The 14,965-nt window shown below is 52.8% G+C and overlaps 1 protein-coding gene across 1 annotated transcript; it reads left to right on the forward strand.

The window, feature by feature from the left end:
- Positions 1-652: 652 nt before the first annotated feature.
- On the forward strand, positions 653-1,325 carry LOC141264572 (histone H1.01-like). Its single transcript, XM_073676849.1, has one exon. It carries the CDS (start codon positions 684-686, stop codon positions 1,323-1,325), a length of 642 nt encoding a protein of 213 aa, XP_073532950.1. The 5' UTR covers positions 653-683.
- Positions 1,326-14,965: the final 13,640 nt, after the last annotated feature.

The following is a 14,965-nucleotide window of genomic DNA, read 5'->3' on the forward strand; positions in this document are numbered from 1 at the left end:
CGCCTGTGTCCCCCATACACTGCACACACTGGATATATATATAACAGGAGAGGAGCTGCAGGGAGAGGAGCCGCCTGTGTCCCCCATACACTGCACACACTGGATATATATAACAGGAGAGGAGCTGCAGGGAGCGGAGCCGCCGTCTGTGTCTCCTTCCGGCCTCTCAGCAGATCCAGGTCGTCCTCACATCGTACAATCAGCTTCCTGCACGATACAGATCGGGGTACAGATCCCGGCGATGGCGACCGGTGCCGGGAATAGAAGGGACGAGCTCCCGCAGCGGTTTTATCTCTGTAGATACACAGTGAGGTGCAGCCCGGGAGGACTATGGGGAGATCCCGGCTCCTCCTCCGGCTCCTTCCTGCCTCCTCCTCCGCCAGTGACGGCTGTAGACATGTAGGGGAGATGTCAGGGAGGAGGAGGACACGGAGGAAGCGCGCTCTGCTGTCCGGTCCTGGCCGGTAATGGGCTCTTATCCCGGGCAGGGAAGCACAAGGGAGAGCGGAGCTTCACTCGGCTCAGACATGAGGGGCGGGGCCTGTGTCCAGTGTCAGCCAATAGAAGCTCAGGAGGAGGCAGCCAATCAGTGCGCAGTGTGACTGTACATATAAGAGGCGCCTCCAGCTCCGTCCTCAGTGTTTTTCTTCCAGGAGATTCTTGTGTCTGTTCCTCATCACACGATGGCAGAGACCGCGCCAGCCGCCGCTCCTCCTCCCGCCGAACCGGCCGCCAAAGCCAAGAAGCAGCCGAAGAAATCCGCCGCAGGGGGCGCCAAGAAGAGCAAGAAACCCTCCGGTCCCAGCGTGTCCGAGCTGATCGTCAAAGCCGTGTCCGCCTCTAAGGAGCGCAGCGGGGTGTCTCTGGCCGCCCTGAAAAAGGCTCTGGCTGCCGGCGGGTACGATGTGGAGAAGAATAACAGCCGCCTGAAGTTGGCCGTCAGGTCTCTGGTCACCAAGGGCTCCCTGCTCCAGGTGAAGGGCAGCGGCGCCTCCGGCTCCTTCAAGCTGAACAAGAAGCAGGAGACAAAAGACAAACCGGCCAAGAAGAAGCCGGCGGCTGCGGCCAAACCCAAGAAACCCGCAGCCAAGAAAGCTGCCAAATCCCCCAAGAAGGCTCCGCCTGCAGCCAAGAAAAGCCTGAAAAAGGCCAAGAAGCCCGCAGCAGCCGCGGCAAAGAAGGCAGCCAAGACCCCCAAGAAGCCGAAGGCCGCTCCGAAGCCCAAGAAGATGAAAAGCCCGGCTAAGAAGGCGGCCAAACCCAAAGCTGCTAAGAGTCCGGCTAAGAAGGCGACTAAAGCCAAGAAGCCCGCGGCCAAGAAATAATCCAAAGCCGTCCTGTTATTACACCACAAAGGCTCTTATCAGAGCCACCACCTTGTCCCCGCAGAGCTGTATGATAAGTGTCGCCACCTTCTCCCCGCAGAGCTGTATGATCAGTGCCACCACCTTGTCCCTGCAGAGCTGTATGATCAGTGTCACCACCTTGTCCCTGCAGAGCTGTATGATTAGTGCCACCACCTTGTCCCCCAGCAGAGATTATAGTGTGTCCCGGTCTCCAGTGCAGATGACAGATGAGCAGTTATTGGAGGGAAGGGGCCGATGTCCTACAGAAATCAATCACCGCTTGTAACCCGCGTCTGTAATAGTGAAAGGGGAGAGTGAGGTTATTACTTCGATGTTAGAATTGAAACCCCAATGAATTTGTTTGAGGAGCTCCGTGTGCCGGGTATATAGACATACAGTGACATTCGTGGCTCCTGCTGTAGAAGCCGCATGTAGACATGGTGTGATCGTGTCTGTATCTTCAGCTGGAAAAAAAAGTGTGAACAGAGACGTTGCCTCTCAGAGCAAATAGAGGCTAATCAAACTGAGTTCTCGGCTGGACAAGTTAAGCAGATCGAGCAACTTTTACAGCGTTAACAGGGGGTGTTTGCACAACATGAAGATGATTTCGGATGCACTCCAGATATTCCACTGGAAATACGGCTCCAATTCGGGAAAAGTTTCGGCAGATTCCACATCAAATGTACCAGGAGTAGTGTTGAGCGATACCTTCCGATATCGGGAAATATCGGATCGGATTGGATCGGACCGATACCCAAAAATTATCGGATATCGCCGATTCCGATACTGGAACCCAATGCAAGTCAATGGGACACAAATATCGGAATAAAAATAAACCCTTTCTTTCCTTGTAGGTTAATTCTACATGAAGGAAAAAACTAAGAATAATGTAGAATGTATTGTGGGAGGTGGGGGAGACCATGAAGGCATAGAGGTTTAGCCCAATCAAATGGAATAGCAGGAATTAATATTTTTTCTAAGACGTTCTGAGTTACGGAAATATTGACTTAAGTTTTTTTATATTTTGTCAGATATTTATGTTTCACTACTTCCATGCTCTTCACCTTCTTTACTTCTCCCACACTTTCTCCTTCATCATCCTCAGCATCAGCATCCTTTTCATCAACAACTTCTTCATCTTCTTCACCTTCTTCGTATTATTCTTTTTTTTTACATTCTTCATATTCTTCTTATTCAACTATTATTCTTCTTCATATTCTACTTCTTCATGTTCTTCATATTCTTCTTCTTCTTCATCATATTCTTATTTGTGACAGACATTCCTGTAGTTGTTATCTATAAAACTTTGAACATTACACCTTTCTTTCTGCCCGTCACAAAAGATTTACAACAGGATTTGTCCGCGTTCAGTTTGGCCTGCAGCAGCAGGTCTTTTCCAGGGGCACCACGAGGAGGAACGGACTCACCCCCATACACTGCTTAGTCATCTTCTGCTTATAATTTAGATAATATCTTTTGCTCTGATTTTTAGTCTTATGCTTAATGTTCTTCCGCTTTTTGTTCTGCAGCTTCTTGTACTTCTGCTTCTTGGTTTTCTGTCTCTTGTTCTTCTGTATCTTGGTGGTTGTCTTCTTGCTCTTTGTCCTCTTGGTCATCTTTTTCAGGGTCATCTTCTTGGTCTTCTTCGGGGTGGTCTTCAGGGTCGTCGTCTTCGGGGTCCTTGTCTGCTTCGGGGTGGTCTTCAGGGTCCTCGTCTTCAGGGTCGTCTTCTTCGGGGTGGTCTTCAGGGTCCTCGTCTTCAGGGTCACATCTTCGGGGTCCTCGTCTTCTTCGGGGTGGTCTTCAGGGTCGTCATCTTCGGGGTCCTCGTCTTCTTCGGGGTGGTCTTCAGGGTCCTCGCCTTCAGGGTCCTCGTCTTCGGTGTCCTAGTCTTCTTCGGGGTGGTCTTCAGGGTCGTCTTCAGGGTCCTCGTCTTCTTCGGGGTGTTCTTCAGGGTCCTCGTCAGGGAGATCCAGAGTGATTACCAAGAACCATTTCAAAAAGCTTGAACTTGGAAATGTAGCAGAAGGTACAAGAAGGCTGATGGTACTGCCGAGAACCAGCTGATGGTACTGGAACCCGGATGGGTAGCAGAAGGTATAAGAGCCAATGGAACTACAGAGGACCAGCTGTCGGTACTGGAACCCGGTTACTAAGCAGGAGGTACCTGTGCCAGAAAGCACTACCAAGGACCAGCAGACGTTGGTGGAACTTGGATACCGAGAAGGAGGCACCTAAGCCAAAGGCACTTCCGAGAACCAGCTCACGGTACTGGAACCCGGATGGGTAGCAGAAGGTACAAGAGCAAATGGAACTACCGAGGACCAGCTGACGGTACTGGAACCCGGATGGGTAGCAGAAGGTACAAGAGCCAATGGAACTACCGAGGACCAGCTGACGGTACTGGAACTCGGTTACTTAGCAGGAGGTATCTGTGCCAGAAAGCACTACCAAGGACCAGCAGACGTTGGTGGAACTTGGATACCGAGAAGAAGGCACCTAAGCCAAAGGCACTTCCGAGAACCAGCTGGCGGTACTGGAACCCGGATAGGTAGCAGAAGGTACCCATGAAAAAAAAAGTTGCAAGGCCACGAGCCGGCCGCAGTTACCGAAACCCACAGTCCTACAGGGGTGCTTGTCTTATTGGCACTATGGAACCAGCCTTCATTACCAGATCCCGCAGCCCACATAGGAGTCACCTAAACTGCAGGCACCATAGAGTCGGCTAACCCGACCGCAACACGACAGGACAACGTATTGGAGGCAAAGAGACGTTGACACTACCCGGAAACAGCTGGCGTGCTGGAACCAGGCTGGGCAGGAGGGAGTACCCGTGCCAAAGACACTGCCAGGAACCAGCTGACGGTACTGGAACCCGGATGGGTAGCAGAAGGTACAAGAGCCAATGGAACTACCGAGGACCAGCTGACGGTACTGGAACCTGGTTACTAAGCAGGAGGTACCTGTGCCAGAAAGCACTACCAAGGACCAGCAGACGTTGGTGGAACTTGGATACCGAGAAGGAGGCACCTAAGCCAAAGTCACTTCCGAGAACCAGCTGACGGTACTGGAACCCGGATGGGTAGCAGAAGGTACAAGAGCAAATGGAACTACCGAGGACCAGCTGACGGTACTGGAACCCGGATGGGTAGCAGAAGGTACAAGAGCCAATGGAACTACCGACGACCAGCTGATGGTACTGGAACTCGGTTACTAAGCAGGAGGTACCTGTGCCAGAAAGCACTACCAAGGACCAGCAGACGTTGGTGGAACTTGGATACCGAGAAGGAGGCACCTAAGCCAAAGGCACTTCCGAGAACCAGCTGACGGTACTGGAACTCGGATGGGTAGCAGAAGGTACCCATGAAAAAAAAAGTTGCAAGGCCGCGAGCCGGCCGCAGTTACCAAAACCCACAGTCCTACAGGGGGTGCTTGTCTTATTGGCACTATGGAACCAGCCTTCATTGCCAGATCCCACAGCCCACATAGGAGTCACCTAAACTGCAGGCACCATAGAGTCGGCTAACCCGACCGCAACACGACAGGACAACGCATTGGAGGCAAAGTGACGTTGACACTACCCGGAAACAGCTGGCGTGCTGGAACCAGGCTGGGCAGGAGGGAGTACCCGTGCCAAAGACACTGCCGGGAACCAGCTGACGGTACTGGAACCCGGATGGGTAGCAGAAGGTACAAGAGCCAATGGAACTACCGAGGACCAGCTGACGGTACTGGAACCTGGTTACTAAGCAGTAGGTACCTGTGCCAGAAAGCACTACCAAGGACCAGCAGACGTTGGTGGAACTTGGATACCGAGAAGGAGGCACCTAAGCCAAAGGCACTTCCGAGAACCAGCTGACGGTACTGGAACCCGGATGGGTAGCAGAAGGTACAAGAGCCAATGGAACTACCGAGGATCAGCTGACGGTACTGGAACCCGGATGGGTAGCAGAAGGTACAAGAGCCAATGGAACTACCGAGGACCAGCTGATGGTACTGGAACTCGGTTACTAAACAGGAGGTACCTGTGCCAGAAAGCACTACCAAGGACCAGCAGACGTTGGTGGAACTTGGATACCGAGAAGGAGGCACCTAAGCCAAAGGCACTTCCGAGAACCAGCTGACGGTACTGGAACTCGGATGGGTAGCAGAAGGTACCCATGAAAAAAAATGTTGCAAGGCCGCGAGCCGGCCGCAGTTACCAAAACCCACAGTCCTACAGGGGGTGCTTGTCTTATTGGCACTATGGAACCAGCCTTCATTGCCAGATCCCACAGCCCACATAGGAGTCACCTAAACTGCAGGCACCATAGAGTCGGCTAACCCGACCGCAACACAACAGGACAACGCATTGGAGGCAAAGTGACGTTGACACTACCCGGAAACAGCTGGCGTGCTGGAACCAGGCTGGGCAGGAGGGGGTACCTGTGCCAAAGACACTGCTGAGTAACAGCTGGCGGTGCTGGAACCCAGGGTAAATACTAAAAACAGAGGGGAGCCAGAGGCCTAATTGGAGCAAGTTTAAAATCTGTAGTAGTGAGAATGTGGACAGAGCAGGAGAAATTGCCGGACACACAGCAGGGGAACAGCTGATGTTACTGAACCCCAATAACACGGCAGCAAGTGTTGACTGTGCAGACGGCACTTCTGAGCGCCAACTGGCGTTGTTGGAGCTCAGGGATAATACTGAAAACAGAGGAGCCAGAGGTGTAATTGGAGCAACTTTAAAATCTGTAGTAGTGTGAATGTGGACAGAGCAGGAGAAATTGCCGTACACACAGCAGGGGAACAGCTGACGTTACTGACCCCCAATAACACGGCAGCAAGTGTTGACTGTGCAGACGGCACTTCTGAGCACCAACTGGCGGTGTTGGAGCTCAGGGATAATACTGAAAACAGAGGAGCCAGAGGTGTAATTGGAGCAACTATAAAGTCTATAGTAGTGTGAATGTGGACAGAGCAGGAGTATTTGCCGGACACACAGCAGGGGATCAGCTGATGTTACTGAACCCCAATAACACTGGAGCAAGCGTTGACTGTGCAGACGGCACTTCTGAGCAGCAACTAGCGGTATTGGAGCCCAGGGTAAATACTAAAAACAGAGGAGCCAGAGGTGTAATTGGAGCAAGTTTTAAATCTGTAGTACAGTGGATGTGGACAGAGCAGGAGAATTTGCCGGACACACAGCTGGGGATCAGCTGACGTTACTGAACCCCAATAACACTGGAGCAAGCATTGACTGTGCTGACGGCACTTCTGAGCAGCAACTAGCGGTGTTGGAGCCCAGGGTAAATACTAAAAGCAGAGGAGCCAGAGGTGTAATTGGATCAAGTTTTAAATCTGTAGTACAGTCATGGCCAAAAGTATTGAGAATGAGACAAATAGTAATTTTTCCAAAGTTTACTGCTTCATTTTTTGTAATGGCAATTTGCATATACTCCTGAATGTCAAAGAGTGATCAGCTTAACAGCAATTACTGTACTTGCAAAGTCAATATTTGCCCAGAAAATGAACTTAAACCCCCAAAACACATTTCAACATCATTGCAGTCCTACCTTAAAAGGAGCAGCTAACATCGTTTTAGTGATTGATCCATTAACACAGGTGTGGGTGTTGATGAGGACAGGGCTGGCGATCAATCAGTCATGATTAAGTAAGAATGACATCACTGGACACTTTAAAAGGAGGCTGGTTCTTGGTATCATTGTTTCTCTTCAGTTAACCATTGTTATCTCTAAAGAAACACGTGCAGCCATCATTGCACTGCACAAAAATGGCCTAACAGGGAAGAGTATCGCAGCTACAAAGATTGCACCTCAGTCAACAATCTATCGCATCATCAAGAACTTCAAGGAGAGCGCTTCCATTGTTGTCAAAAAGGCTCCAGGGCGCCCAAGAAAGACCAGCAAGCGCCAGGACCGTATCTTAAAACTGTTTCAGCTGCGGGATCGGACTACCAGCAGTGCCGAGCTTGCTCAGGAATGGCAGCAGGCTGGTGTGAGTGCTTCCGCACGCACTGTGAGGCGGAGAATCTTTGAGCAAGGGCTGGTTTCAAGGAGGGCAGCAAAGAAGCCACTTCTCTCCAGAAAAAACATCAGGGACCGACTGATATTCTGCAAAAGGTACAGGCAGTGGACTGCTGAGGACTGGGGCAAAGTCATTTTCTCTGATGAATCCCCTTTTCGATTGTTTGGGACATCTGGAAAACAGCTTATTCGGAGAAGAAGAGGTGAGCGCTACCACCAGTCTTGTCTCATGCCAACTGTAAAGCATCCTGAAACCATTCATGTGTGGGGTTGCTTCTCAGCCAAGGGAATCGGCTCACTCACAGTCTTGCCTAAAAACACAGCCATGAATAAAGAATGGTACCAGAATGTCCTCCAAGAGCAACTTCTCCCAACCGTCCAAGAGCAGTTTGGCACCCAACAATGCCTTTTCCAGCATGATGGAGCACCTTGCCATAAAGCAAAGGTGATAACTAAATGGCTCATGGAACAAAACATAGAGATTTTGGGTCCATGGCCAGGAAACTCCCCAGATCTTAATCCCATTGAGAACTTGTGGTCAATCATCAAGAGACGGGTGGACAAACAAAAACCAACAAATTCTGGCAAAATGCAAGCATTGATTATGCAAGAATGGACTGCTATCAATCAGGATTTGGTCCAAAAGTTGATTGAGAGCATGCCAGGGAGAATTACAGAGGTCTTGAAGAAGCAGGGGCAACACTGCAAATATTGACTTGCTGCATTAACTCATTCTAACTGTCAATATAACCTATTGGTACTCATAATATGATTGCAATTATATTTCTGTATGTGATATAAACATCAGACAAACACTAATAAAAACCAGAGGCCAGCAGATCATGGGAAAATATCATTTTGGTGTCATTCTCAAAACTTTTGGCCATGACTGTACAGTGGATGTGGACAGAGCAGGAGAATTTGCCGGACACACAGCAGGGGATCAGCTGACGTTATTGAACCCCAATAACACGGCAGCAAGCATTGACTGTGCAGACGGCACTTCTTAGCAGCAACTGGCGGTGTTGGAGCTCAGGGATTACAGTTCAGGTGGTAGAAACATGATCACAACAGGAGACCTGGATACTGTTGCCAACCAATTATTTATTCTGGAAGAGGACTGGCAAATTCATGCAAGATCCAGGCCTTGTTCATTTTCAGAAAAGTAAGCCGGTCAACGTTATCGGAGGATAGTCGCATGCGACGGTCTGTTAGTGTAACGGGTCTGGAAGGCGGAACCTCTGAGCTACTATACAAGGGGGCGGTCCTTGTAAGGGAGCGGGTGGCGACCAGGGTAGACGAGCAGGCAGTCACGGCAGGTGACTGGGACAGTCTCTGAATGAACGGACAGGAGGTCACGGCAAGTGACCGGGGCAGTCTCTGGATGAACGGGCAGGAGGTCACGGCAAGTGACCGGGGCAGTCTCTGGATGAACGGGCAGGAGGTCACGGCAAGTGACCGGGGCAGTCTCTGGATGAACGGGCAGGAGGTCACGGCAAGTGACCGGGGCAGTCTCTGGGTAAAGGATTGGTACGACCTGTGGCGGCAGATGATAGACGTGAGCTCCCAGGTGAGCAGGCGAGAGTCTCTGGATAATCGGGTGGTCACAGCATGTGACGGCGGAGCCTCCAGGAAGACCAACAGACAGGTAGCAGATGAGCACTCCCAGGTGAGCGGGCAAGAGTCTCTGGAATAGCAGGTGGTCACAGCACGTGACGGCGGAGCCTCCAGGTAGGCAAGCAGGCAGGTAGCGGAGGAGCGCTCCCAGGTGAGCGGGCAGGAGTCTCTGGAATAGCAGGTGGTCACAGCACGTGACGGCGGAGCCTCCAGGAAGGCTAGCAGGCAGGTAGCAGATGTGCGCTCCCAGGTGAGCGGGCAGGAGTCTCTGGAATAGCAGGTGGTCACAGCACGTGACGGTGGAGCCTCCAGGAAGGCTAGCAGGCAGGTAGCAGATGTGCGCTCCCAGGTGAGCGGCCAAGCTGGTCCTTAGACAGACTGACAGGAGTAGGAAGGCAGACCGTCGGACCACAGGCTAGCAAGCAGGTAGCAGGAATATCAGGCAGGAAACAGACAGCAAACTGGCAGGACTCTGGCAGGAATCAGGCAGGTAACTGGCAACGGGACCTGAGGGCTGAAGCAGAGTAGTGAATAGTGCAACAACATTGCTCGGGCACCTCCATTTTGGAGGAGGTGCCTTATATATGGTGAAGTCCTCCGGCCATTGGCCGGGGACTCCTTAGGACGGCGCGCGCGGCCCCTTTAAGAGGGAGGGAGCGCGCGCGCCCTAAGCACAGTGGCCGGGAAGGAGCGCACGCTGCCAGCAGAGCGGGAGGAGGACGCCGGACTCGGAGCAGAGAGGTGAGGGGAACAGCGTCCCTGCCTAGCAGAGGGCAGGGACGCCGACGCTACAGTACCCCCCCCCTTTAGGCCCCCCCTTTTTTAGGCCAGACAGAAATTTAGCAAGGATGAGAGGGGCATGGATGTTCTCCCAGGGCTCCCACGTTCTCTCTTCAGGACCAAACCCCTTCCAATCTACTAGAAAAAAGGTCTTCCCTCTTACCCTTTTGGTGGCCAGAATGTTCTCTACCTCAAATTCGTTTTCAGCGGAAACCGGAGCAGGAGGCGTGCCTGTAGACTTGGAAAAAGAGTTAAGTACCACAGGTTTGAGGAGAGATACATGGAAGGAGTTAGGGATCCGTAAGTTGGCCGGGAGTTTCAATTTATAGGCCACCGGGTTGATCTGACTGATGACCTCCAGAGGACCGATGAACTGAGGCCCTAACTTATAGGAAGGAATCTTGAGCCGGACATACTTGGACGAGAGCCAGACCTTATCCCCTGGACGGAATTGAGGAGGATCCAGACGTTTTTTGTCAGCATGTCTTTTCATACGCTCGGATGACAGAAGGAGAGCGGACCGGGTACTCTCCCATGTGGAGGAAAATTTGTTAACAAGAGATTCCGCATCCGGATTGTCCACCCAGGTGGAGACGGGAAACGGGATCCGAGGATGCTGACCGAAGACTACAAAAAACGGGGATTTGGAGGAAGATTCGCTCTCGTGATTGTTGTACGAGAATTCGGCCCATGGCAGGAGATCCACCCAGTCAGAATGGTGGGCATTAACGAAGTGCCGGAGGTAACTGGTCAGGATCTGATTGATCCGCTCCACTTGACCATTAGACTGTGGGTGGTAAGCGGAGGAGAAGTCCAGGGTGACGTCTAGCAATTTACAAGTGGCTCTCCAGAAACGAGAAGTGAACTGTACCCCACGATCCGACACGATGTGACGGGGCAGGCCATGAAGACGGAAGATGTGGCGGATAAAGTCTTTAGCCAGCTCGGGTGCAGACGGGAGGCCTGGCAGGGGAATGAAGTGAGCCATCTTGGAAAAGCGGTCAGCGACCACCCAAATGACCGTACAACCGGCAGAGACGGGAAGATCAGTTATGAAGTCCATCGCTATATGCTGCCAGGGGGCAGCAGGTACTGGCAGAGGAAGGAGGCGACCGGCTGGCAGGTGTCTCGGAACTTTGTTGCGGGCACAGGACACACAGGCAGAAACAAAGTCTATTACATCCTTGTGCAGGTTAGGCCACCAGTAGTGCCGGGAAATAAGCTGGAGGGTCTTTTTCTGACCGGCGTGGCCAGCTAGTTTAGACGAATGACCCCAGTGTAGGATCTTCTCCCGATCAGGTACCGATACTAACGTCTTACCGGGAGGGAGATGATTTAGACTCACGGGAGCCACCTGCATTACTCTGGCGGGATCGATGATATGTTTAGGTTCTTCCTCGAGATCAGATACCAGAAAGGATCGGGACAAGGCGTCTGCTTTGATGTTCTTGTCAGCCGGGCGAAAATGTAGAACAAAATCAAAGCGAGCAAAAAACAAGGACCACCGGGCTTGGCGCGGATTAAGTCTCTGGGCATGCTGGAGATAAGCCAAGTTCTTGTGGTCAGTGTAAATTATTACCGGATGAAGAGCCCCCTCGAGTAGGTAACGCCACTCCTCCAATGCCAGCTTGATGGCCAATAACTCTCGGTCTCCTATGGAATAATTGCGCTCAGAAGAGGAGAAGAGTTTGGAGAAGAAGCCGCAAGTTACCATCCTCCCGGAAGAAGATTTTTGAGTAAGTACAGCTCCGGCTCCAGAGGAGGAGGCGTCAACCTCCAGAAAGAACTGCTTGTTGCCGTCCGGACGATGCAGCACCGGGGCGGAAGAGAAGGCCTGTTTTAAGGCAAGAAAGGCCTCCTCTGCTTCGGGCGGCCACTCTTTGGGATTAGTACCCTTACGGGTGAGCGCGGAAATTGGGGCAGTCCGGGAAGAGAAGTGCGGTATGAAGAGGCGGTAGTAGTTGGCGAAGCCCAGGAACCGCTGAATGGCCTTCAACCCCTCCGGTCGGGGCCATTTCTCGATGGCAGACAGTTTCTCTGGATCCATTCGTAGGCCAGTCTGAGAAATAATGTAGCCCAAAAACGGAAGCGAGGTCTGCTCAAAGAGGCACTTCTCATATTTAGCGAAGAGGTGGTTCTGCCTGAGCCTGAGCAGGACCTGACGAACGTCCCTCCGGTGAGTCTGAAGATCCGGAGAGAAGACCAAGATGTCGTCCAGGTACACCACAACGCAGGAGTAGAGAAGGTCCCGGAAGATGTCATTGACCAACTCTTGAAAGACGGCAGGAGCGTTACAGAGACCAAAGGGCATTACCAGATATTCATAGTGGCCGTCCCGGGTGTTGAATGCAGTCTTCCATTCATCCCCTTGACGGATACGGACCAGGTTGTACGCCCCACGGAGGTCCAGTTTGGTGAAGACTCTAGCCCCCCTCAGGCGATCAAATAATTCTGGAATGAGCGGAAGGGGGTACTTATTCTTCACCGTGATCTGGTTAAGGCCTCTATAGTCTATACAGGGACGGAGAGAGCCGTCCTTCTTTTTTACGAAGAAGAAGCCTGCTCCCGCCGGGGAGGTAGATTTCCGGATGAATCCCCTGGCCAAATTCTCCTCAATATATTCGGACATCGACCGGGTCTCAGCAGCGGACAATGGGTAAATACGCCCACGGGGAGGAGTAGTACCGGGTAACAGGTCGATAGGACAGTCGTATGGTCTATGAGGGGGTAATGTCTCTGCCTCCTTTTTATTAAAGACATCAGCAAATGACCAATAGGGAATCGGAAGTCCAGGTAGATTAGTTGGGGTAGGAGAAGGACGGACGGGATGAACAGGAACCAAACAAGTCTTATGACAGTCCTGTCCCCAGCGAAGGACTTCTCCGGTCTGCCAGTAAAGCACGGGTGCATGTCTCTGGAGCCAAGGTAGACCTAGTAAGAGGGCGTGAGAGAGTCCAGGCAGAACATGAAAAGAGATGCTCTCAGAATGCAGCATTCCCACCTGCAGAGTTACGGATTCGGTGATGAGTTGGATGGGACGTGGTAAGAGGCCCCCATCCACAGCAGCAACAGATAATGGTACAGCCAGAGGTTTGGTGGGAATGCGGTATTTTTCTACCAGGGACTGTGAGATAAAATTCCCGGCCGCTCCAGAGTCAAGTTGGGCTAGTTCGAAATAACGATTCTCCCCGCAGATAATAGAGACTGACAGTAGCAGAGATGGAGAGGATTTATTCTTGTCTAGGTTGACCTCTCTGAGCGAACCTAGACACAGGCGTTTCCCGACCTCTCCGGGCAGGTACGGATCCGGTGCTCCTTACTGCCACAGTAGAAGCAGCTCCCTTCGGCACGGCGTAAGTCCTGACGGGTTTTGACCATCTTGGTCTGGTCGACCTGCATAGGCTCAGGAGAGTGTACCTGGGGAGAGACGGATTTCTGAAAAGTAGGAGCTAGACGTGGAAACCTCCTCTCACGGGTGACCTCTTTGGCACGCTCCTGGAACCGTAGGTCAATCCGCGTGGCAAGAGTTATTAGGTCATCGAGGGTGGTAGGAATGTCCCGACCGGCAAGTTCATCTTTAATACGGCCGGACAGACCCTCCCAGAAGACGGATACCAGAGCGTCGTTATCCCAGGCCAGCTTCTTGGCAAGGGTACGGAACCGTATGGCATATTGGCCCACGGTGAGACTTCCCTGACGGAGGCGTAGCAGAGATGATGCGGATGAGGTCTTCCGTCCGGGTTCGTCGAAAACTTTCCGGAAAGCCATGAGAAAGGCAGGCAAGTCGGACACCAGGGGGTCTCCTCTCTCCCATAGAGGATTTAGCCAGGCCAGGGCCTCCCCGGTGAGATGGGACATGATGAAGGCAATTTTGGCCCGGTCGGAGTTAAACTGGTGGGACAGGAGTTCAAAGTGCAGGGTGCACTGATTTATGAAGCCCCGAGCCTGGGCGGAGTCGCCTCCGAAGCGAGGAGGTGCAGAAAGCCGGGGTCCGGGGTAGGATACCATGGTATTGGTGGGCAGCGGAGCTGCCGGGTTGCGAGTCATGGCACTGGCGGTGGTTGCTGGTGGAGCAGTCAGAGTGTCCAGGCGAGAATTGACATTCCGCAGGTGACCCAGGATGGACTCCTGTTGGGACCTCTGACGGGACAGTTCATGACAGAGGTCCGAGAGCGAGGGAGCTTGGGTGCCACCGGGTTCCATGGCCCGAGCAAACTGTAACGGGTCTGGGAGGCGGAACCTCTGAGCTACTATATAAGGGGACGGTCCTTGTAAGGGAGCGGGTGGCGACCAGGGTAGACGGGCAGGCAGTCACGGCAGGTGACTGGGACAGTCTCTGAATGAACGGACAGGAGGTCACGGCAAGTGACCGGGGCAGTCTCTGGATGAACGGGCAGGAGGTCACGGCAAGTGACCGGGGCAGTCTCTGGATGAACGGGCAGGAGGTCACGGCAAGTGACCGGGGCAGTCTCTGGATGAACGGGCAGGAGGTCACGGCAAGTGACCGGGGCAGTCTCTGGGTAAAGGATTGGTATGACCTGTGGCGGCAGATGATAGACGTGAGCTCCCAGGTGAGCAGGCGAGAGTCTCTGGATAATCGGGTGGTCACAGCATGTGACGGCGGAGCCTCCAGGAAGACCAACAGACAGGTAGCAGATGAGCGCTCCCAGGTGAGCGGGCAAGAGTCTCTGGAATAGCAGGTGGTCACAGCACGTGACGGCGGAGCCTCCAGGTAGGCAAGCAGGCAGGTAGCGGCGGAGCGCTCCCAGGTGAGCGGGCAGGAGTCTCTGGAATAGCAGGTGGTCACAGCACGTGACGGCGGAGCCTCCAGGAAGGCTAGCAGGCAGGTAGCAGATGTGCGCTCCCAGGTGAGCGGGCAGGAGTCTCTGGAATAGCAGGTGGTCACAGCACGTGACGGCGGAGCCTCCAGGAAGGCTAGCAGGCAGGTAGCAGATGTGCGCTCCCAGGTGAGCGGCCAAGCTGGTTCTTAGACAGACTGACAGGAGTAGGAAGGCAGACCGTCGGACCACAGGCTAGCAAGCAGGTAGCAGGAATATCAGGCAGGAAACAGACAGCAAACTGGCAGGACTCTGGCAGGAATCAGGCAGGTAACTGGCAACGGGACCTGAGGGCTGAAGCAGAGTAGTGAACAGTGCAACAACATTGCTCGGGCACCTCCATTTTGGAGGAGGTGCC

This window comes from Phyllobates terribilis, unplaced genomic scaffold (assembly GCF_046119375.1).
Source record: "Phyllobates terribilis strain yellow unplaced genomic scaffold, ASM4611937v1 Scaffold_4__5_contigs__length_816908805, whole genome shotgun sequence".
NCBI classification, from domain to species: Eukaryota; Metazoa; Chordata; class Amphibia; order Anura; family Dendrobatidae; genus Phyllobates; species Phyllobates terribilis.

Excerpts from the sequence above, each read along its gene's own strand:
- LOC141264572 (XM_073676849.1), top strand. The coding sequence starts at position 684 with ATGGCAGAGACCGCGCCAGCCGCCGCTCCTCCTCCCGCCGAACCGGCC.